At 47.6% G+C, this 24379-nt stretch overlaps 3 protein-coding genes across 3 annotated transcripts; 1 reads left to right on the plus strand and 2 right to left on the minus strand.

Annotated features, from left to right (window-relative positions):
- Window positions 1-325: 325 nt before the first annotated feature.
- Window positions 326-6931, minus strand: TM9SF1 (transmembrane 9 superfamily member 1; the record flags this gene model as incomplete). Its single annotated transcript, XM_080708077.1, has 5 exons — window positions 326-719; window positions 1232-1505; window positions 4753-4938; window positions 5215-5836; window positions 6587-6931. The coding sequence occupies 5 exons, from the start codon at window positions 6929-6931 to the stop codon at window positions 326-328; spliced, it is 1821 nt and encodes a 606-aa protein (XP_080564203.1).
- A 7766-nt stretch (window positions 6932-14697) lies between these two features.
- On the plus strand, window positions 14698-16801 carry TSSK4 (testis specific serine kinase 4; the record flags this gene model as incomplete). Its single annotated transcript, XM_080708294.1, has 4 exons — window positions 14698-14874; window positions 15245-15459; window positions 15808-16189; window positions 16622-16801. Exons 1-4 carry the CDS (start codon window positions 14707-14709, stop codon window positions 16799-16801), a joined length of 945 nt encoding a protein of 314 aa, XP_080564420.1. The 5' UTR covers window positions 14698-14706.
- Window positions 16802-18860: 2059 nt separating this feature from the next.
- Window positions 18861-23973, minus strand: CHMP4A (charged multivesicular body protein 4A; the record flags this gene model as incomplete). The annotated part of the gene is made up of 6 exons (XM_080706745.1): window positions 18861-18916; window positions 19497-19632; window positions 19786-19900; window positions 20720-20897; window positions 20981-21130; window positions 23943-23973. The coding sequence occupies 6 exons, from the start codon at window positions 23971-23973 to the stop codon at window positions 18861-18863; spliced, it is 666 nt and encodes a 221-aa protein (XP_080562871.1).
- Window positions 23974-24379: the final 406 nt, after the last annotated feature.

Here is a 24379-nt window from a genome sequence, read left to right on the forward strand (position 1 = left end):
ACAAGCACGCCCGGCTCCGCCTCGAGTTTCTATAGCCACACCAAAACCTCCAACTACAGGATCCTTTTTCTTAATAAATTTTATTTTGATAATTGTAAAAAGAAAGATGAGGACCAAAACTAAAGGCAACTGAAAAAGTTCAAATATATACTCCTTAATATAATAGACATTTATCATTTCGAGGCCCTCTCTGGAGAAGGGAGGCCCAAAGGGCAAAGGGGAAGGCAGCAATGTCATCACACAATTCAGTCTGAAGAGAAGCTGGCGGGAGAGGTGTACGTGACATGAAGAAAGGGAGGAGAGCAATAGTTCTGCCACTCAGCACTCAGTCCATCTTGAGGTTAACATAGATATAACGGATGAACTTTAGGGAGGAAAAAAAGGAGATGGTGCCCAGCATGAGGAAGAAGACATAGCCCGTGAGTAAGGAGTAGCCGAAGAACTCCACTGTCTGTACTGCCCCTGACATGTTGGAGCGCCGCGCATAGTAGAAAACAGAGTAGAGGAAGATGAAGAGGCCGGTGGAGCCGACACTCAGCACAGACCGCCACCACCAGCGGTAATCCTCCCCAGACAGCTGGAAGTAGGTCAGTGCGATGGAGATGCAAGCCCCAACGCTCAGCAGGATGGCGAAGACAAAGAAGAGGATGCCGTATAAAGTGTACTGCTCTCGACCCCAGACTGTGGCAAAGATGTAGTAGAGCTCCACGGAGATGGCACTGTGAAGAGACGACAGGTGGCATTAGAGGGTGCGCGGGCAGCTCATGGCCAAGCCAAAGTTCAGCCCACACCCTCCCACCCTGCTGGGTCACTCAAGCGTGTCCACTCTCCTCTCCACCCCACATTTACTGGCTTCACAGGAGTTCTTTTGTCTATGATTAACTAACTGCTCTTATTTCAAGAATGTCACCAAAAGATTCAACGCAGGGATCTGTTTTGTTTTCTATTGCATTGTCTGCCTAGAACAAACAGAAACAGGAAGATGGTGAAGAGACATTGTTCCCTTTACTGTCTTGCTGTGGGACTGAAATCTCTTCTGATCACCTGTTTGCTTTATTGAGTAGGAAAACCTTGCAAGAGAGACACTCCTATCTGAACTGATGGGAGCCCAGTCCTGTTTGGGGATAGGTAGAACCATTTAATTACCCTTAATGGTACTGCTGAAGCAAGGATTATCACTGGGTTATGGTGGTTGGTGAGTGGTGATGGCTATGGGATAAAAGGCAGATACCTGAAAGGCAGAAAGCCTCCAACAGTCATGTGGATGATAGTAGACTTGTACCAGGGCTGGGGTGGGATCTCCCGGGCGATGTTCTTGGTGCGACAAGGCGCATCAAAGGGGCTAGCGTTGTTCTTCCCGAAGATGCCTCCAATGACAGTGAGAGGAAAGCCGACCAGCAGCCAAACCGTCAGAAGCAGCAGGATGGTGGTGGCTGGCAGAGCCTGTGTTGAACCATTGGCCCAATGCACTGAGTTCACCACACTCCATGTCAGGAAGAAAGGCACTGTAGGGATGGACCCCGGAGGGAAGGTCAGCACTGGGAGCTACATCCCTGGGCACCCACTCGGACTGGGCCTAAACGGGAGAGGGTAGCGGCCTGCCACTCTAACGTCTGTGGAGGTGACTGTCTTTACCTCCACCCTGTCATACCCCATTGTTGTGTGTTCCTTATCTTGCCTGTACTCCCTTCCATACCCAGTGTCATCAAGGCCCAAAGTAGTTGCTGTATCGTGATATGAGAGTGACACCAATCCACCTGCCTCCAGGCACCTGTCTTGTCATGGGATTGGTAATTCCCATCATGAGACATTCCTTTGGATTAAGACCCTCTTTTCAGAAAGTCCTGTTTCAAATAAAATGTGATAGGATATGAATCAAACACATAAGACTGGCAAGCAGGAAGAGTTCAGAATGCAGACAACTACTGTCTTTGAAAGGCAATCTGGTTTGAAAAGCTAGAGTGACTGTTCCTCCAAAATAAAAGAGTATCAAAAAATAAATCAGAAGTCATGTAAATATAATGGTTGAGAACACAGGCTTTAAACACAGGCTTTAGATTTAGGCTTGTCTGCATCTGAAGTCTGGCTTACCACTTTTTAGGAGTATAATCTTGGGCAAGTGACTTAACTAGCGCTGAAGTATAATTTTCTCATCTGCAATGAGGACAATATTACTTCACATACACTGTGAGGACTAAAGGAGTTGAAGAGATGTGAAGTTCTCATCAGAATGACACTTTAAAGGCTTTTTTTTTTTTTTTTTTTTTGGTACTAGGGACTGAAGCCAGGGGCGTTCTGCCTCTGAGCTAAATCCCCAGCCTTTTTATTATTATTTTGTATGTGTGTCAGTATGTGGTACTAGGGATTGAACCCAGAGACATTCTACCTCTGAGCCATACCCCCAGCCCTATTTTATTTCTTTTTTTAAAAAATGGTACTGGGGATAAAAACAAGGGGCATTTTACCTCTGAGATCCACCCCAGCCTGATTTTTTAATTCTTTTATTTTGAAACAGGGTCTCAATAAGTTGCGGAGTGCCTCACTAAGTATCTGAGGCTGGCCATAAACCTGTAATCTTCCAGTTCCAGCCTTCTAAGTACTGAGATTACAAGCATGTGCCACCACACCTGGCTTATATCTTTTTTTTTTTTTTTTTTTTTTGGTGGTACTGGGGATGGAACCCAGGGGCTTTCTACCTCTGGGCTACACTCCCAGACCTAATTTTATATTTTATTAGAAACAGGGTCTCACTTAATTGCTAAGAGCTTCATTAAGTAGCTGAGGCTGACTTCGAACCTGTGTGATCCTCCTGTTTCAGCCTCCCAAGCACTGGGATTACAAGCGTGTGCCACCATGCCTGGCTATGCCATCATCATCATCATCATCATCATCATCATTATATTTTTTTGGTGGTACTGGGGTTCCTGGAAGCCCTTCTACCTCCAGGCTACACTCCCAGACCTATTTTTTTTATATATTTTTATTTGGAAAGAGGGTCTCTTAAGCCAGTGCGGCTGGCTTCGAACCTACACGATCCTCTTGTCTCCACCTCCCAAGTGCATGCACCACCACGCCCGGCTATATCTTATTTTTTGAAAGAGTCTTGAGCCGGGCGTGGTGGCGCACGCTTGCAATCCCCGCGCTTGGGAGGCTGAGACAGGAGGATCGCGCAGGTTCGAAGCCAGCCGCGCGAGACCCTGTTTCCAAATAAAAAAAAATGTAAAAATAGGTCTGGGAGTGTAGCCCAGAAGTAGAAGGGCTTCCAGGAACCCCAGTACCACCAAAAAAAAAAAAAAAAAAAAAAAAAAAAAAGAAAAAAGAAAAAGAGTCTTGCTAAATTGTTGAGGCTAGACTCAAAACTGCAATCCTTTTTTTTTTTTTTTCTGTGTGTGTGTGTATGGTACTGGGAATGAAACCCAGGGGATTTTCTACCTCCAGGCTATACTCCCAGCCTATTTTATATTTTATTTGGAAACGGTCTCACTAAGTTGCTGAGAGCCTCACTAAGTAGCTGAGGCTGGCTTTAAACCTGTGTGATGCTCCTGTCTCAGCCTCTCAAATACTGGGATTATAAGTGTGTGCCATCACGCCCGGCGTGTGTGTGTGTGTGTGTGTGTGTGTGTGTGTGTGTGTGTGTGTGACTGCGGATTGAACCAAGTGGCATTATACCTCTGAGCTACACCTCTGGTCCTGTTTTTTTTATTTATTTATTTATTATTTGTTTTTTGCAGTACTGGAAATGAAACCCAGGGGCATTCTACCTTCAAGCTATACCCCCAGCCCTATTTTTTATTCTTTATTTTGAAACAGGGTCTGACTGAGTTACAAAGGGCCTAAGTAGCTGAGGCTGTCTGCGAACCACCCATCCTCCTGTCTTAGCTTCCCAAATGCTGGGATTACAAGCATGTGCCACCATGCCAGGCTCTGTTTTATTTTTGTTTTGAACCAGGGTCTCACTAGGTTGATGAGATTTCACTACTTGCTGAGGCTATCCTCAAACCTCCTGTCTGTGATCCTCCTGTCTCTCAGCCTCCCAAGTCCTGGGATTATAGGTATACACCACCATGCCCAGGTGTGTGTGTGTGTGTGTGTGTGTGTGTGTGTGTGTGTGTGTACACACTACAGATTGTACCCAGAGACATTCCACCCCCAGCCCTATTTTATATTTATTTACCTTTTGTGTGGTACTGGGGATGGAGCCCAGAGGCATTCTATCTATGAGCTACACCCCTGGCCCTATTTTATATTTGGAAACAGGGTCTCACTAGGTTGCAGAGGGCCTTAATAAATTGATGAGGCTGGCTTCGAACCTGCAATCCTCCTGTCTCAGCCTTCCAAGTACTGGGATTACAGGCATGTGCCACCATGCCCAGCCTGGCTTTTTAAATTTTTGAAACAGGGTGTCACTATGTTGCTGAGGCTGGCTGCACATCTATGATTCTCCTGTCTCAGTCTCCCAAGTACAGGATTACAAACATGTACCACCACATCCAGCTTATTATTCATTTTGAAACAGGGTCTCGCAAAGTTGCAATGGGCCTCTCCAAGTTGCTGAGGCTGGCTATGAACCTGTGACCCTCCTGTCCCTGCCTCCTAAGTACTGGGATTACAAGTGAGCACCATCACACTTGGCTATTTGTTAATTCTCTCCCTCACTCCATTCCATGATCCTTCCTTAAAGCCTCAGTCTGACTCTGGGACAGAGTAGTTCCTAAGTGCAGGCAGACCCACCACGGAAGGGGAAGTCCTCACCAGAGAAGAGACTGGTGGTGAGAATGATGTTCCACACCCAACGCTCGCCTCCAATCTGCCGGTAGAAGTGGCTGGACACGTAGCCAGAGATGCAGCAGGTCAGGGCATACAACAGGATGGCTGCCGAGTTAATGGCTCCATGACGGTGTACATTGAACATGCCCAGCAATGCCATGACAATAATGCCTACAGGGCGATAGTGGAAAACCTGTGTTAGGTCTCACCTCTCCCTCTTACATGTTCAGAAGAGTCAGCCCCCGTTCTCCCACACTCAGGACCTCCAGCAGAACTACCTTCCCCAATATGCTTGTCCAGAAAACCCACCAGAGAATACATTTCACCAGAGCCACCCTATCCCTTAGGTCTGCCCCTCACCTTGGGTACAAGAGAAGATCTGCAGACCTTTTCTAACAAGCTATCTACTCCTTGAGAGAAATCCCCAATGAATTCTTATCACCTCACCAGTGCCAAGGGCTAGGAACTGGGCACCCACGCCAAGCACTGCACAGAGCAGACCACGGTATGGAGGGAAGCGGAAGACATCTGTATGGATAATTTTCCAGCCATTGTCACCCTGGTCAAAGTCATCACCAGAACCTCCAGAGGTGGTCTCCTCATCCAGGTTGTACCGAGCCAGGTCATTCCGAAGCACACGCATTAAAATGACAGCCACAAAACCCACCAGTAAAAACACAAGCACCATGGAGTTGATGATGGACAACCAATGGATTTCCAGTGTTCGGGGAAAGAAACCACCATCGTCACCACGGCGCCTGTCGCTCCGACGTTCCACCGAAGTCTCAGACCAACGCACACTGTAAGTGTGGGTAAGGCCTAGGAATTCGTCAGATCGTAACCCGTCCAAGCTGTGGGGCTTGACATCTCGCACTGAAACGTTGGCAAATATAATTCGATCTCCATGGAATTCCAGGTGGAAGTCTAAATGGGTCCAGAGTCCTATCTTGTGGCTGTGTGGCAGGAAGCCACTCTCCTCCATGTAGCCCACAAAACCACGGATTGGCAAGTCATCTATTACAAATTCAAAGTAATACAGTTCCTCAATGGCCTGGCGCAGCTGCTCTACCTATAAAGGACAAGTCAGGAGTCAATCACACAATGCCTCTCCAGGCATAGGGTTGGAGCAGGGTTTCTCAGCCTCAGCACTACTATATTTTGTGCTAGATAATTCATTTTTGTACGGGGGCTGTGTCCTGTGCATTGTAGGGTGTAACATTTCTGCCTTCTCCCCACTACAGGTCAATAGTCCCCCCTAGTGGTGACAATAAAAATGTATACAGGAATTGCCAAATGTCCCTTGCTGAGAATCACTGGGTTAGAGTCTAGTATGTTGGGGTTCACCAAAAAAAACAAGTATAACTTTGGCAAGGTTAAGACCTAGTAAAGGGAAGAAAGCACTGTGTAAAGACTGGAATATACAAAGGATAAGGGCCAGGATTTAGTAAAAAAAAAAAAAACACACAACAGAAAAGGTTATACAGAGAGTTAAAAGGCGCCAATTGAGAAAGCCAAGAGGTAAGACATGGAAGAAAAGGGAACTACGCAGGAGTGATTAACTGAGACCTTATTACCAACAAAGAAGCTTGGAACAGGGAGCCCTGGGCTGTAATATAGCTTTGCAATTCACATGTAGTCTCCAAAAAGTCACTTCTGAGCAAGTACATTTCTTAGTCAATTGAATAATATCACCTGCCTGCCAAACGGTTGTAGTTGGAATCAAGTCAGATAATTTTCATAAAGGTACCTTGAGTCATAAATGCAAGGCGCTGTTAGTCCCTGGAAGGAGGGCTAAGTAATAACCAACGTAGAAGCTGACCTGTGCAGAACTGAGCTGCAGGTGACACAAAATTCTCTTCTCCACGTTCTCCCGAAAGTGGATCTCGTACAAGGACTCGGCCATTCGGTCCCCATCCAGCACTTCACCTAGGCTAAGGCTTTTGTGACGGATCTTCTCAGGGCTGCAGACTGGCAGCTGGTAGTAGTGGTAAGTTTCCTGAGGGTTGTGGTAGGGTCCCACTTTGTTGACATATAGAATGACAGGATCACCGGTCTTGTAGTGTGTCGCACCTTCCACCCCTGGTCCATGGCCTGTACCCAGTAGTAGTATCAGGACTGGCAGCCACTGGCAGCTCCAACTTCGGGAATGCCCCAGGACTGTCATCCTTAAGGCAGCAGGACCTGTTTGGGGGAATCCTGAGGTTTCAGAAACTAGGGGTCAACTCCTGACACCCCAGCTGAGGTCCCTGGAACGGACACCCATTGGCCTCCTGACCCCAACGCCACACCACGTCTCTCGATCCCAAGACCGGGCTCCGCCTCTGCGCTCCAGTCCTCCCACCCGGAGGCTCACCCCTCCCGCCGCCCGTCGGGCGGGGGCCGCCACGGAGCGCGCCAGCCCGTTTCCATGGCGACGCCGCGCGATCCCGCGGCTCGGGGCCCTTCCCGCCACCGCTCCGAGGTCCTCACCGCGCGGGGAGGGCTGGCCAAGGCGGCGCCAGCGGCCTCTGCGGCCCCGTAGCTGCCCTTGGGCTCCTGCCGGGGTCCCCCCCTTAGCGGCGCGGGAGCGGCGGCGTCGGAGGGGGCCTGACGACCGACCTCCGCGGGCTGTCCGCGGCGGTGCCTGACCGCGGGGCGGCGGCCTCCCCGCGCCGACCGCCGCACACGGCCGCGTCCAGGGCGCCCCGGCGAGCCGTGTCGGGCCCGGGGCCAGGCCCGGCGCCGGCGGCCCCCCGAGGCTCGGCAGCCCGTGCCCGGCGGCCCGGCGCCCCGCAGGGCAGCCCGGCCACGTCGGTCTGGCGGCTTCCGCCCCGCCGGCGAGGACCTCCGCCCGGCCGGCCGCCCGCGCTCCCGAAGGCTCGGGTGCGGGGCCGGCCGCCAGCGCGCACCCCGGCGCCCCGGAGCGCTGGGTGGCTGAACCGAGCGACCTTCCACCCGCCGCTCCTGAGGCCTTGCTCCCTGCGGGGGTCCTACGGCCCGAATCTCCTCCTCCCACCTGGCAAGAGTGGCTCCGAGGCAAAATAATAAACACACAAAAGGCCCTCCCGAGGCCGCTGGAGGCTGCCCTGGCGGTAAAAGAGGTCCGGTGCCCGGCCATCGGCAAACTAGAGCTGGACCGGGAGGTGGGGTGCCCTTTTACTTCGCGAGTGGGGCAGCTTGACAGGGTTGCTAGTGGAGGTAAAGAATCTTGCCAACCTCTCGTCTTTTCCCGTGCTATTATTCTTATGTCTGGTGCATGTGTTTGGGGTTCTCATAACACATTAAGTCCGAAGTTTTCAATTCTGCATTTCAATGAAATTAACACAGGTGAATTAAAGTAGATGGGAAAGCCCGGGGTGGTGGCGCACGCTTGTAATCCCAGCATTCGGGAGGCTGAGACCGAAGGATCGCGGTTCGAGGACAGCCTCAGCTACTTAGCGAGGCTGTCTACAACTCAGTGAGACCTGGTTTCAAAATAAAGAATAAAAAATAGGGCAGGGGGTGTATGTAGCTCGGAGGTTGAATGCCTCTGGGTCCCATCCCCAGACCCGCAAAAAAAAAAAAAAAAAAAAGGAAGGGAAATCATAATCAAGAGTTTATATATGCTATATACACTTACCATAAACTATTTGGAGATAGATATATAACGCTCTAATTATACATCTATTTTGTTCCAAAAGAACAGACCTCTACAAGCTTAGTAATTCGAAGTTACCGTAGATCACACACACATACACACACACTTTTGGCGATACTGGGGATTGAACCCGGAGGCATTCTATTTCTGAGCTACACCTCAGCCTTATTTTATTTTTTGTTTTGAAACAGGGTCTAAGTTGCCGATCACCTCACTGTTAGCTAAGGCTGGCCTCAAACCTGCAGTCCTCCTGTCTCAGCCTCCCAAATCCTGGGATTACAAGCATGTGCTACCATGCCCGGCTCAAAATGGGTTTTGTATTGGAGATTATTATGAAAACGTTTGCTCTTGTCTCGGCTTTTTGTTTTTGACTGATAATTGAGCCAGAGTCACTCTTCTATTGAGCTACATCCAGGCTGACTTTGCTCCAGTCTCAGCCTCTCAATTACTGAGATTACAGGTGACCACCTGCCCAGTTAAATAACAAATTCTCTATAAAGCCTTTCCTTAGTCTGGGTGGTGGTACATGCCTATAATCCCAGTATTTGGGAGTCTAAGACAAAAGAATCACAGGTTTGAGGCCACACTCAGCAATTTAGTGAGACCCTGTCTCAAAAATAAAGAGAAAGGTAGAAGGGTGTAGCTCGAAGGTAGAATGTCCCTGGGTTTATTCAGTCCCCAGTACTGAGAGAAAAAAGCCTTCTCCTTCCAGATTTGTTCATACCACTTCATTTCACTGTACTGTTACTTTACTTACGTCTCTCTTATTGCTAATTCTGCACAAGGAGATTATAACTTAGCTTTGTATTTTCAGCATCTAGCAATGTTTTTATATATACTAGCAGCTTAATTCATGTTTATTGAATGAGCCAGTTCATCCTTATACATGATAAGAGACTAGAACTGTCACCAAGCTACCTGTCCAGGGGCCAATTTGTGGGAGCAAAAGATGGGCAGGATCTGGTAGGCCTCCTCACCATTGTGCGCCTGGACATCTGCTCATCTTACTAGACTGAGGATGTAGCGTGTTCAACAGAATGTTGGCTCTATCCTGCAGGATCAGACTGTCAATCTGAAAATTTACCAGTACCTGGTGGCATAACCTGTTTTTGGATTTTTTGTTTGGAGAATGGAAGTTATGAGAGTTTGAATCTTCTCCCTACCAGTCCCAATCTTAAATCCAAAGAATTCCTCTTTGACCACAACTTCTTGCCCTTTTCACTATCATTCCCACAAATTTGTTCTTCCATGCAATCTATCTCCCTTTACCCTTGGTCGGTTTCTAGCATGTCTTTCTTACCTATGCAGTTTAGATTCCACATTCCATCATTTTGCCCTGTTCTTAATTGTATTCTTCATTTCTCTTGTTCCTTATGTTTCATTGCAGCTGCCAAGCAAAACTAATCTTTTTTTTTTGAGGGCCTGGGGATGAAACCCAGGGGCATTCGACCTCCGAGCTACACCCCCTGCCCTGTTTTTTATTTATTTTTTTTGTGTGTGTGTGGTACTGGGAATGGAACCCAGCAGCATTCTACCTTCAAGCTACACCCCCTGCCCTACTTTTTATTCTTTATTTTGAAACAGGGTCTCACTGAGTCGCAAAGGGCCTCACTAACTGAGGCTGGCTGTGAACCGTGATCCTCCGGTCTCAGCTTCCCAAGTGCTGGGATGACAAGCGTGCGCCACCACATCCAGCTTTATTCTTTATTTTGAAACAGGGTCTCACTAAGTTACGGAGTGCCTCACTAAGTAGCTGAGGCTGTCCGCAAACCATGATCCTCCAGTCTCAGCCTCTGGAATGCTGGGATTATAAGCATGCACCACCACGCCCAGCTGCAAAACTAATCTTGAGTTAAATTTATTCATCAGTATTCAAACACCTCTAACCATGACGCTAAAAGAATCTCAACATTATGTCTCTTCTATACATTTTTTTTTTTTTTTTTTTTTGGTGGTACTGGGGATGGAACCCTCTACCTCCCAGACCTATTTTTTATATTTTGGCTTTTAAAAAAAAATTTATTATTTATTTATTTTTATTTTTTGGTGGTACTGGGGTTCTTGGAAGCCCTTCTACCTCCAGGCTACACTCCCAGACCTATTTTTACATTTTTATTTGGAAACAGGGTCTCCTAAGCCAGTGCGCGTGGCTGGCTTCGAACCTGCGCGATCCTCCTGTCTCTGCCTCCCAAGCGTGGAGATTACAAGCGTGCGCCACCACGCTCAGCCAATATTTTGGCTTTGAACCTGTGCAATCCTTCTGTCTCTGCCTCCCAAAAGTGGGGATTACAAGTGTGTACCACCATGCCCCGCTACATTTTTTTTTAATTTTAATTTTTTTATTTTTATTTTGTGTGTGTGTGTGTGTGTGTGTGTGTGTGTGTGTGTGTGTGTGTTTGCGGGTCTGGGGATGGAACCCAGGGGCATTTGACCTCTGAGCTACACCCCCTGCCCCATTTTTTATTCTTTATTTTGAAACTGGGTCTCACAGAGGCAGAGGGCCTCACTAAGTAGCTGAGGCTGTCCGAGAACTGTGATCCTCAGGTGTCAGCCTCCCGAATGCTGGGATTACAAGCGTGCGCCACCAAGCTCGGCTTCTACATTGTTTTTCAACTTCACTTAGGTGCTCAATGCTGCCCAGTGAATCTGTTTATTTTCCAAACCAGTTCCTTTCCATTGTCTACAACCTATTCTGAAACCTCTGACTTCAACTCTTTTCTCATCATTTGATTTCCCTGCATAGCCTAGTAGGAGATACAAGTAAAAAAAAATCAATACAAACATTATATTAGGTGCTGTGACAGTATCAAATCTATGAGAGTACTTAACTTCGGCTTGCACAATCAGTAGAGGCTTCCTTAAAGCAGCTCTGTGCCTAAAATCACAGCTACTCAGGAGGCTGAGGTAGGAGGAGCGCAAGTTGGAAGTCAGCCTGGCAACTAACTTAGCAAGCCTATTATCAAACATAATAAAAAGACAGGGGGATGAGGATGTAGCTCAGTGGCAGAGCACTTGCCTAGTGTGCATCAGGCCCTGAGGACAAAATAAGAGACCAAGTCGTAAATAAAAGACCAGATCCTAAACTAAGTAAAAGAAGAGTAGGAGTTTCCCAGGAGAACAGAGAGAACATAAAAAGGAATCCTCTTTGGCTAGAGTATTGCATGTGTGTGAAAAGCTAAAGTTGGAGCCAGGCACAGTGTTGTACGCTGTAGTCCCAGTATTTGGTGTTCTGAGACAGAAGAATTGCAAGTTGGAGGCCAGCTTTAGCCAATTTAGTGAGACCATTCTACAAAATAAAAAGGGCTGGGGGTATAACTCAGTGGTAGAATGTTCCTAGGCTCATTCCATTTTGGTACTGGGGATTGAGCCCAGAGACATTCCACTTCTGAGCTATACTCCCAGCCCTTTTTATTTTTTGTTTTGAAATGGTCTCACCAGGTTGCTAAAAGTCTCACTAAATTTTTGAGGCTGGTCTTAAACCTGCAGTCTTTCTGTCTTAGCCTTCCAAGTACTGGGATTACAGGCATGTGCCACCACACCAGGTTTGAATTGTTTTAAATGAGAATAAGATCAGATATATGCCTTGGCTTCAGGGGAAGGACTGGAAGGCGTTGGACGGCATGCTAGGGCAATCAATGAAATGATGGAGGCTGAATTAAGGGAATGATGATGGGTTTAGAAAGCCGGAGTATACTATTAATGAGATAATTCGGAGGTCCAAGAGACAGTATCTGGTGATAGTTTAGGTGCAGGGAGCAAGGCAGGGGAAGGGTCTGGGATGACATTTGGGTGTCTGAATTTTTAAAAATGTGTAGAACTTATAGAAAGGGAAAGTCTGAGAGAAGAACATAAGGAGTTCAGTCAGCTAGTCCAGAAAGCCAAGGGCTATATGTTTTCTCTCATATGTGGAAGCTAGAAGAAAATAGGAACAAAAGGAATTTAAGCTAAATGAAGAAAGAGACCCGTAAACAAGTGGAAGGAGATTAGGGGAGCTAAGAGGGGAGGGTAAAAGTGAAGCTGAGGCGGGGAATGATTAATGTTATGTTCACGTATGAGGGTATCATTACCAATTTCACTAACTTGTACAGGGAGGTAGGAAGGGCGATTGAATGGAATATGGAGGGAAATAAACCAAGTGATGTGTTCTTATATGAATTTATCACTTTGACTCTATGATGTAAATTACAGTGCACCAGTAAAAGTATATAAAATAAAACTGGGCGTGATGGTGCACACTTGTAATTCCAACATTCGGGAGGCTGAGACCAGTCAATCGCGGTTCACAGACAGCCTCAGCTACTTAGTGAAGACCTCTGCAACTAAGTTAGACCCTGTTTCAAAATAAAGAATAAAAAATAGGGCAGGGGGTGTAGCTCAGAGGTTGAATGCCCCTGGGTTCCATCCCAGGCCTGCAAAAAAAAAAAAAAAAGAAAAAGAAAGAATAAAAAATAAGGCTGGGAGCCGGGTATGGTGGTGCATGCTTGTAATCCTCGTGCTTGGGAGGCAGAGACAGGAGGATTGCACTGGTCCGAAGCCAGCCTCGCTGGCTAAGAGACCCTGTTTCCAAATAAAAATATAAAATAGGTCTGGGAGTATAGCCCAGAGGTAGAAGGGTTTCCAGGAACCCTAGTACCACTCCCCCCCCCAAAAAAAAATAGGGCTGGGGGGGTGCAGCTTGGAGCTAGAATGTCCCTGGGTTCCATCCCCAGTACCACCCCGCCCCAACATATATATAATAAAACAAGGTCAGTTTGAGATGCCTGGGAAAGACATGTCCATGTAATGTCTAGTGAGCAAGTGGGCACTATTGGAACTCCAGAGATGTCTGAGGTGGAGATAAGATTAGGAATAGCAGGCCGGGCGTGGTGGCACACACTTGTAATACCAGTACTTGGGAGGCTGAGACAGGACGATCGCATATTTTCGTGACCAGTCTCAGCTACTTAGGCTCTCAGCAACTTAGTGAGACCCTGTATCAAAAAAAAAAAAAAAAAAGATTAGAAATAGCAAAATGTAATTGATTGTATCCTTGGGAAGGGATGAGATCTTTAAGGGAAGGTCTGCAATAATAAGACCTGTGATAGGACCTTTGGGATATGATTAAGGGATAGGGGGCAGGGGATATGGTTCAATGGTAGAGAACTTGCCTAGCATGCATATTGGGTTCAGTCCCCAGCACTGCCAAAGGAAAAAAGGTTCCAATGGAGAAGGAATGGGAGAAAAAACTAGAAAATTCAGTCATGGAAAGCAAGAATGCATTTTCAGGTTAAATTCCTAGAAGAAGTGGTGGTGCAAGTATGTAATCCTAGTACTTGGGAAGCTGAGACAGGAGAATCATAGCTTCAAGACCAGTCTCAGCAACTTAGACCCTCAACAACTTAAGGAGACCCTGTTTCAGAATAAAATAGGTGAGGATCAGAGGTAGAATGCCCCTGGCTTCAATCCCCAATACCAAAACAAAACAACAACAAAAAAAACCCTAGAGATCCAGAGTAAGCTTTATACAGTCGGGCGTGGTGGCGCACGCTTGTCATCCCCGTGCTTGGGAGGTGGAGACAGGAGGATCGCGCTGGTTCGAAGCCAGCTGCGCTGGCTTAAGAGACCCTGTTTCAAAAAAATATGTAAAATAGGTCTGGGAGTGTAGCCCAGAGGTAGAAGGGCTTTCAGGAACCCCAGTACCACCAAAAAACAAAACAAAAAAACAGCTTTATACCTTGTAGTTCTCTATAATACACTTATGTGTTTCTCATGCTAGATTATAAAATCTAGGAGCAAAGGGCCTCCATTGGCATTATTGGTTAGTTTTATCCTAGTACTCAGCACACTGACAGCACATTGAAAGTGCTCAATAAATAGAAATGAAAAGGCCAGGTCCGTGGGAAGTCTCACCAGATTGTAGAATGTGCCTCTGGGAATGAGTATGTTCCAAACCACACATCATCCTCAAGCTTTGTGACCACTGATGGAGATAAGGTGGATTGTGATGCGCATGGAACATGGGACCTTGGGGAATTCTGTAACCAAGAAGAGGAACAATAGCCAGTGGAGACAAAAAGAACTGCATCTCTGTTCTTTCCCCCTCCAAGTTCTTAGGTGGAGGGCTGAGCCCAGCACCCTAGACTGGTATGACGATATCGGCAAGCATTGAAAGACTTAACTTCACTTTGGTACCCTGGTCTTCAACAGCACAGGGTGTTTTGGCCTCTGAGTAAAAACAGGCTTGTAAGCAGCAAAGGTGAAAGCTCCCTGCTTTCAGCAAGCCCAGCACCATGAAGGGAGATGCCTTGGAGGCAGCACCAATCACCACAGCCTATCGCTCTGTCATGGAGGAGTATGGTTATGAGGTGGGCAAGGTCATTGGCAATGGTTCCTATGGGACCGTGTACGAGGCTTACTACACAAAGCAGAAGATCATGGTGGCTGTCAAGATCATCTCCAAGAAGAAGGCCTCTGATGACTATCTTAACAAGTTCCTGCCCCGTGAGATACAGGTCAGAAAGGGTGCTGGAGGAAGGAACTGGAGCTTAGAACTAAGCTGCTTAATTAAGGTTTCTTAGAGGGGACATGGTTAGGAGGAGGTAGAGCCAGAAACCTGCAAACCAAATCTGAGCATCTCACTAAGCAGCTAAGAAATTTTCTTCACATATATTCAACCTCTTTCCCACCCATTCCTTCACCTCCAGTCCCCTAAAAAGTGAAAGTGCAAAACAAGGTTTACTCTTAGGCAACCAGCCCTCTGGAGTTCAGAGGTTGATTCTGCTGCAGAGTTCCAAGTAAACAGCAGTAGTAGGGTAGGAGAGGGTTGGGAGTGTAGCCAGGGTTCTCCTTTCTAGGTTTGATGGTTCCCTTTTCTGGGGCCAGGTAATGAAAGTCTTGCGGCACAAGTACCTCATCAACTTCTATCAGGCCATTGAGACCACGTCCCGAGTATACATCATTTTGGAACTGGCTCAGGGTGGTGATGTCCTTGAATGGATTCAGCGCTACGGGGCCTGCTCTGAGCCCCTTGCTGGCAAGTGGTTCTCCCAGATGACCCTAGGCATCGCCTACCTGCACAGCAAGGGTATCGTGCACCGGTGAGGGCACAGCCACCAAAACTGGGGTCTTTGAACTCTGGAGGGGGTTTGTGTGTATTACCCATTTTCTGCCCTTGTCTTCCCTTGACCTCCCTCAGTATCCACACCCATTCATCCAATCTATTTTAATCATCTGGATATTTGTAATGTACCCATTGTGTGCAGAGCACTCTATGAAATACAATGGTGAACTCCCAGGGTCCTCTGAGGGACCATCCATGGCTTTCCTTCCTTGTGCTCTCATAAAGGTATCTCCCTCCCACTCTGCCTGTCCCATCTCTAGCCTCTGACCCCTGGCCCTTCAGCTCTGGGTCTAATACTAAGCCCTCTCCCCAGCCTGACCCCCAGCCTTTCTGCTGCTGGTAGGGACTTAAAGTTGGAGAACCTGTTGCTGGACAAGCGGGAGAATGTGAAGATATCGGACTTTGGCTTCGCTAAGATGGTGCCTGCTAACCAGCCTGTGCGTAGTAGCTCTTCTTACCGCCAAGTAAACTGCTTTTCCCACCTCAGCCAGACCTACTGTGGCAGTTTTGCTTATGCCTGCCCGGAGATCTTGCTAGGCTTGCCCTACAATCCCTTCCTGTCGGACACCTGGAGCATGGGCGTCATCCTCTACACTCTAGTGATCGCCCGCCTGCCCTTTGATGACACCAATCTCAAGAAGTTGCTGAGAGAGACTCAGAAGGAGGTCACTTTCCCAGCTAACTACACCATCTCCCCGGACTGCAAGGTGCTGGCTCCCCCAGGAGGGCTGAGGCCTCAGGGATGATCCATAGGGAGGAGTAAATACCAAATTTAGGCCTACCAACCCTGGGGGAAGGCTCTTCCCATACCAGAGCCATCTCATACTCTAGCTCCTGCCCTATAATAGTGGGGAAAGCTTAAGGGGTCTACCATGGAGCTTCAAACCTTAGATGTGCTTGATAAACAGGTCTTAGTTTCCCTTTAGGCCAAGGGTATTATGCACCCTCCCCTACACACCCAAGGAGCTTACCCCTTCTCTTGCACAGAAGGCTTAGCTCTCCAACATAACCCAAGGCCTTCCCCCTTTCACCAGAGTGGTGTGATGGGCTATCTGCTTCTCTCTCAGGTTCAGCTGCTCATTGCCTATGTGGCACAATGAGGGCAAGCTCAGCCAAGACCTCTCTCTTCCTTGCCCTAGAACCTGGTCCTCCACATCCTACGCCCAGCTGCCAAGCGTGCCACCATCCTGGACATCCTCAAGGACCCCTGGGTGCTCAAGTTCCAGCCAGAACAACCCACCCATGAGATCAGGCTGCTGGAGGCCATGTGCCAGCCCAGCAGCTCTAATCGCCACCAGTCCTTGGAAATCACAACCTGAAAATGGCTGAGGCAGGGGCTGAGAGGAGCAAAGCAGAAGAGTCTGGGACAAAAATTATTTTATACCAAAAATAAATCTAATTTTGGTTTAGTTTCATCAGTTAGGCTCAAAGACATTCTTTCCTCAAGGGAATCTTAGCAGGGAGCACTGCTGAGGGTCAGAGGTGAGTTTCTGCCCAGATCCTATAATCAGTCATCTTGACACCTGTGTAAGTCAACAGTATAGTTCAGTGTGGCTTAGGTTAATACCAGATTTTAGGAAGCTTTATTATATGATAAAGTGCATACTCGTTACTTGATAACTTTGTGTTCTCTAGATGTTCATGCAGTAGATGGGGCAAAAGCTCCAGTTCCACTGTTATATTTTCGGTACTAGAGGTTGAATCCAGATGCATTCTACCCCCAAATTTCACCTCCAGCCCTATATTTTTATTAAAAGAAAAAGCCGGGCATGGTGGCACATGCTTGTAATCCCAGCATTTGGAAGGCTGAGACAGGAAGATCACAGTTTGCAGCCATCTTCAGCTATTTAGGCCCTTTGCAACTCAGTGAGACTCTGTTTCAAAATAAAAAATAGGGCTGGGGATGTAGCTCAGAGGTAGAATGCTCCTGGGTTCCATTCTCAGTACTGAAAAAAAAAGAAAAGAAAAAAAAAAAGAAAAAGCTCATGTTGTAGTACCAGAAATTGAATTCAGGGACATTCTACCTCCAGGCTACTGACCCAGCCCTATTTTTTTTTAAGACGGCCTTGATAGTCTTCACTACTTGCTGAGGCTGTCCTTGAACCCGAAGTCCTGTTTCAGCCTCCCAAGTACCGTGATTACAGGTGTGCTCCACCATGTCAGGTTACCTTCTTTTTTAACGAGAGCTTCTTGCTAAATTGCTGAGGCTAGCCTCAGCCCTATAATTCTGTCTCAGCCTCCCAAATACTGGGATTATAAGCATGTACCACCACACCTGGCATATGCCACCACTTTTTGACTCTGGCTCTGCCTATCTATAGTCCAAAGCAATGGAACTGTATGTTCTTTCACAAGTGAAAATTAAGATGTATTTAGTACCTTGGTTTCTTCCTCGGCTTCATTGCCAACTTAACCATTACTGAATCAGTATCACAGAGTCAGGTCTCCTCATTCCACTTCTCCCAGATACAGAAGGGAGAATTCAAACCAAACCTTCCAGTGGTGAAAGCCATCAACTGTGAGTTCTAGCTAAAGGAAAGCTACTGGCCCCACCTACCCCTGTATTTTCCCTCTCTGTCCTTGAAAATGTGCTAAGAGAAAATGAGATTGTCTTGGCAGAATCATGACTTAGGAGAAAAGAATGAGGAAGATTCAGGGTTTGCTCCACAGGCTCCAAAGATAAAACAGCGATGTAAGTGTGCTCCTTCTCAGCACTGGGCAACTCTAGGACAAACCACCTTGGAAGGTAAAACAGCATCTGCCTGTTTTTGCATCATAGGTTGAGATACTGGAAATGACCATCTGTTCTACATTTTAACCCTCTCCCCTTTGTGGTACTAGGGATAGAACCCAGAGGCATTCTACCTTTTGAGCTACACCCCCAGCCCTGTTTTTTATTCTTTATTTTGAAACAGGGTCTCACTGAGTTGCAAAGGGCCTAAGTAGTTGAGGCTGTCCGCGAACCGCGATCCTCCTGTCTCAGCCTCCCAAATGCTGGGATTACAAGTGTGTACCACCATGCCTGGCTCAACCCCCTTTTATTACTACATTATTCACTGCTTGAGACAAAATTCCAAGGACCAGAGGAAGAGTTTCAGGTATAGACAAGACAGTATAGACACTAGGGATCCATCTACCCAATTTTATTGGGAACAAGGGCACCATAACTGCTATAGAAGGGAGCCCAGGGCTCCTTCTGCAGCAAAATCTTTCTTCAGAGTTTAGCCAGGGATGGGAGGGCAAAGGGCCCTTTCTCAGACAGGTACACTACCACCTTAGCAGGACCTCCCAAAAAAGCGATGCTCCTTTAGATCAGCACTTGGCACTTAAGGAAAAGGGACCGACAGAGGCGGCAGTAACAAGGTAAGCCCAGGCTCATCAGGATACCCACTCAGCCAGCTGTTTTAGTTCTTCATCTTCATCCGCTTTGGGAGCTATGGGGATGAGGATACCCAGAGAAAGGAGAAGGATTAAAGCTTCAGTAATTCTAGCCATCCCCTGCTCTGACACCCAAAGCCTGATGAATTCTCTCTCCCTAGCAAAGAATGCAAAGGTGTGGTCCTGCTTGCAGTGCTGCTGCTCATTCCCAGAGCTCCTTTTCAAACTAGAAAAAGGTGCCTCTTTTTCTCACCATTTGCTGCCTTGAAGCAAGGTACACAGCCTGCTGAGTGGAGCACAGGCTGGACTCTGAATTTCAGTCCATATTCCCTTTTATTATTTATTTTTGGTGGTCCTGGGGGTGGAATCCGGAGGCTTTTCTACCTCTAGGCTATACTTCCAGACCTATTTTATACTTTATTTAGAAACAAGGTCTAAGTTGCTGAGAACCTCACTAAGTAGCTGAGGCTGGCTTCAAACCTGTGCGATCCTCCTGTCTCAGCCTCCCAAGCACTGGAATTACAAGTGTATGCCTTCTGTTCCTGGATCCTTTGTGGCAGGAAGGATGGGGAATAATTTTACCCTGTATCTCGCCAACCCTCTCAAGTCCCTGAGACAACAAACAGTCCTGGATACCTGGTCCTGCAGGCAGATGTGCAGACGGCACACTGGGCAATTTAACTGGGGGTTCTTCCTCCTTGTCGTCCACATTTAACAACTCTCGGGCCAATTCCTCCTGCTCCAGCTCCTCTAGCTCTTCCAACAATTCATCCTGGATATGAGATGACAAGACTGTTCAAGACCTAAATAGGAAACTTCCACTTCTGAACATATTTTTGCAATTCCCTCCCAAATGTGCCCCCAAGAGCCTCTTCTAGGCATCCCTTCTGGCCAGTTCACGGTTTTTCCAATGCCTCACCCTTACCTCATCCACATCATCTCCAAAGCCCACAGGCCGAGAAATGGCATCTGAGATCTGCTGGGCCAGCTCCTGCTGTTCTGTGATGTCAGCCATCAGGTCATCCACTTTATCAATGTCCCTGAGAACAAAATACACAGCCCAGAAGTCAGGCAACACCACCTCCCTCCCTCAACTTTCTCAACTCACATGAATGCAGCCTTTCCTGCCTTGTGGCCGTATACTGAGAAGCCCATGGCAGGAAAAAGGAAAAGAGGAAAGTCTGGCTAAGGCATACCAAGAAGACCTACTCAACAGGGCAGGTTGCAGCTCCTTTCCTGAAGGATTATTTGGTGCTCAAGATTGAATCCAGGGGCCTTCTACCTCTGAGTTACGCCCCTAGCCCTCCTGAATTTTTGTTTTAAAACAGGGTCTGCCTGGCATGGTGGCACATACTTTTAATCCCAGCACTTGGGAGGCTGAAACAGGAGGAGAATACAGGTTCGAAGCCAGCCTCAGCTACTCAGTGAGGCTCTCAGCAACTATAAAGTATAAAATAGGTCTGGGAATATAGTCCAGAGGTAGAAAAGCTCCTGGTTCCACCCTCAGTACCACAAAAGTAAATAAATAAAATAAAAAACAAAACAAAGAAAACAGGGTCTTGTTACATTGCTGAGGCTGGTCTTGAACCTGTGATTGTCCTGTTTCAGCCTCCTACATACTGGTATTGAATGGGTGTGCCACCATGCCTGGCTTGAAGAATCTTTAAGAATTAGAGAAATCATCTTCCTCCCTAGAATGCCCAACCAGCAAATGTATCTTTCTCACAAGAAGGAGGCAGAGGTCTGCCCATCATAAGCATTACATAAATCCACATTCAGAGAGGTTTTAAAGTTCAAAGTATAATACCTAGCCACCCTCCCCAGTGTCTGAGTCCCATCCTCCCCACCCCTGTACCCACATGTCCTGGTAGGCTTTCTTCATGCCTTTGGCAGCAAGCTCCATGGTACGAAGCACTTCTGCATTGGTGACGGCATTCTCAATGGCTTCACGCTGAAACTCCAGGGTGGATAATGTCCCATCGGTTTGTGCCAGCTGCTGCTCCAATCGTTTCTTTCTCCGCAAAGCCTGCAGAGCGGCTGACCCAGCCCAGACCCTGAACATGAGTCAGAAGCATCTGCTTCCCACCTGGGCCCTCCCCCGTGGCTCCTTTCCTCATTACCTCTCTTATTCTTAGTCCCATGCTTCTTGGCCGTTTGTAGCTCCTGTTGAATCTTCTGCTCCAGAAACTCCTGTTTCTTAGTCAGTATTTTCTCTGTCTCTTTTAGTTTCTGTATTGCTTCTTCAGGGGTTGGCGCCTCCTCCTTCTTCCCTGAAGAGTTCAGTGGAACAGGCCCATATGTGCAAGGAAAAATCTTAGCCAGCAATCATTGAGTATATAGTATGTGCTAGGCACTTGACTGTAGTATTACTAACCTCTAAATGTTCTCTACAATGAATGTACTGTCTTCATTTAACAAGTGTGAAAACGATGATAAAAACCTTTTGTGTGTGTGGTACTAGGGATTGAACCGAGGGGTCTTCAACCTTTGTCCTACAACTCCCAGTCCTTTTTAATTTTTTTTTTTTTTTTTTTTTTTTTTTTTTTTTTAGGTACTAGGGATAGAACTCAGGGGCATTCTACCTCTGAGCTACACACACAGCTCTAATTTTTTAATTTTTTTCCCCTGTACTGGGGATAGAACTCAGGCGACACCCCCAGCCCTATTTTTTATTCCTTATTTTGAAACATGGTCTCAGAGTTGCAAAGGGCCTCACTAAGTAACTGAGGACCGCTTCAAACCTATGCAATCCTCCTGTCTCAGCTTCCCAAATGCTGAGGTTATACGTATGCGCCACCATGCCTGGCTTAATTTTTATTCTTTATTTTGAAACAGGGTCTCACTGAAATACAAAGGGTGTAAGTGGCTGAGACTGTCCACGAACCGCGATCCTCCTGTATGCTGGGATTACAAGTGTGCGCCACCACACCCCATCTTTTTATTTTGAGAAAAGGGTCTCACTACTTACTGAGAGTCTCATTACATTGATGAGGCTGTCCTCAAACCTGTCTCAGCACTTGCAGTACTGGGTTTATAGGTGTGCGTCATCATACTCGATAATGTTAAAAATTTTTGTGGCTGGGCATGGTGGCGCACGCTTGTAATCCCAGCATTTGGGAGGCTGAGACATGAGGATGGTGGTTCGCGGACAGCCTCAGCTACTTAGTGAGACTCTTTGCAACTCAGTGAAGCCCTGTTTCAAAATAAATAAAATTAGTACTGGGGGTGTGGCTCGGAGGTAGAATACCCCTGGGTTCCATCCCAGTACCGCAAAAAAAAAAAAAAAAAAAAAAAATTATGGAGCCGGGTGTGGTGGCACACACTTGTAATCCCAGCATTTGGGAGGCGGAGACAGGAGGATAGCAGTTCAAGGACATCCTCAGCTTAGGCTCTTTGCAACTGAGACTGTGTTTTAAAAGACCTATTTTATAAAGGGTCTCACTAAGTTGCTGAGAGCCTCACCAAGTTGCTGAGGCTGGCTTCGAATCTCTGTGATCCTCCTGTCTCAGCCTCCCACGCTCTGGAATTACAAGCGTGCGCTACCACGCCCAGCTTTATTCTTTATTTTGAAACAGGGTCCTGCTATGTTAAGGAGGCTGGTTTTGAACCTGTGATCCTCTTACCTCAGCCTCTCAAGTAGCAGGATTACAGGCATGTGCCACTGCACTCGGGCTAACAGTCACTTTTTATAACCAATATTCCACTTGCTGTTCTAGGAGATGCCAAAGGTCCTGACTCCACAAAATCAAACTAAATGTAGTACAAGGTGCTAGAGAAAAAAAGAATATAATTTCAATTTCTCCCCTCATCTTCTATACTTTCTTTTTGACTAGATCTTCTATACTTTTTTTTGTTTTTTCGGTACTGCAGATGAAACCTAGGGGCATTCTACCTCTGCGGAACACTCCCAGCCTTATTTTTCTTTTTTCTTCTTCTTCTTTTTTTTTTTTTTGGTGGTACTGGGGTGGGGTTCCTGGAAATCCTTCTACCTCCAGGCTACACTCCCAGACCTATTTCTACCTCCAGGCTACACTCCCAGACCTATTTTATATTTTTTTATTTTGGAAACAGGGTCTTTTAAACCAGCGCAGCTGGCTTCGAACCAGCGCCATCCTCCTCTCTCCGCCTCAGAAGCACAGGGATTACAAGCGTGCGCCACCACCCCCGGCCTTATTCTTTATTTTGAAACAGGGTCTCACTGAGTTGCAAAGGGTTTAAGTAGCTGAGGCTATCCTCAAACCGTGATCCTCCTGTCTCAGCCTCCAAAATGCTAGGATTACAAGAGTGTGCCAGCACATCCGGCTTGATCTTTTATACTTCTAACAGTCATTTTTTTCAAAATTGTCGGTGGGCCTTTACTCTTGTAAAGTCTTTCCACTAACTACCAGATAAAATCCAAAACCTTTAAGAGAGACATACAAAGCCCTTTATGATCTTGTTGCTGTTTGTTTACCTCACCACCCATACTCTCACCCCCTTTTTCCTTTTCCTTCACAGGGCAGCCAGAACTTTTCTAATCTACAATTATCCAATTCTTTTTTGCCTCTATTTCTTGAGGGCTGTCACAACTTGCGGTGCCTCAGTGCTCCACCTGCTAAAGTGCTAGACCACCTCCAATGCCTACACCAGCATTTCCCTGTCCTTCCTTCCTTCCTTCCTTCCTTCCTTCCTTCCTTCCTTCCTTCCTTCTCTTTCTCCATCATGGAGTTGCTACAGTACACCGTAAGTGCCTGGTTTTTTTTTGCTTGTGTTCCCTCACCAGCCATGAACTTCAAGAAGGCAGATTTTTTTTTTTGTAGTTTCACCTTATAAACACCAATTTGGAAAGGACTGAATGGAGGTGGCTGGAAGCGGGTCCCCCAAAGCAGCACCGGCGCCGCGCCCTCCACTCACGCCGGGCTCGGCCCTGAGCTCCCTGCTCAGGGAGCCCGCAGGCGAGCAGGCGCCCTGACGAGGCGGGGCTCTGGCACAGGTGCCTTCGCCTGGGGCGGGGGCCGCGTCAACCTGCCCCAGCCGGGCGCCGCGGCCTCCCCTGCCCGCGCTCCCGCCAGCCTCCCGGAGGCCCAGCCTGGCCCGGCTCACCCTTCCCGAAGAGCCAGCCGAGCCCACTCATCGCGCCCGGGCCACGCCGCCTCCGCCCCTCCGCGCGCCCCGCACTTCCGCCTCGCTTCCGGCGCGCTGCTCTCAGCGCTCTCACTCGCCGCGGCCAATCCCTCCTTAGGGCGCAGCAGTGACGTAATCATCAGGCGCGGGAAAGACGCTATCACGTGACCAGGCCGCCAGCCCAGGTTAAATGCCCTCCTCTTAAAGCGGCCGCTTCATTTGCTGCTGCCTAAAAAGATAGGTAGCCCCCACCGCCAAATGGTGTTTATTCCCTGGAAAGAAATGTGCAGCGTAATAGCTATGGTGGCAGTGGGGGAGTTCTGCCTGCCCTTTACAGAACTCATTAAAGGAGATGGGGATATTCCAGAACGCGGGGGTCACAGCCTTGGGGCTGCCAGTCTAAAGTCTCACACGCC

Source organism: Muscardinus avellanarius (genome assembly GCF_963383645.1).
Source record: "Muscardinus avellanarius genome assembly, chromosome: 12".
Taxonomy (NCBI): Eukaryota; Metazoa; Chordata; class Mammalia; order Rodentia; family Gliridae; genus Muscardinus; species Muscardinus avellanarius.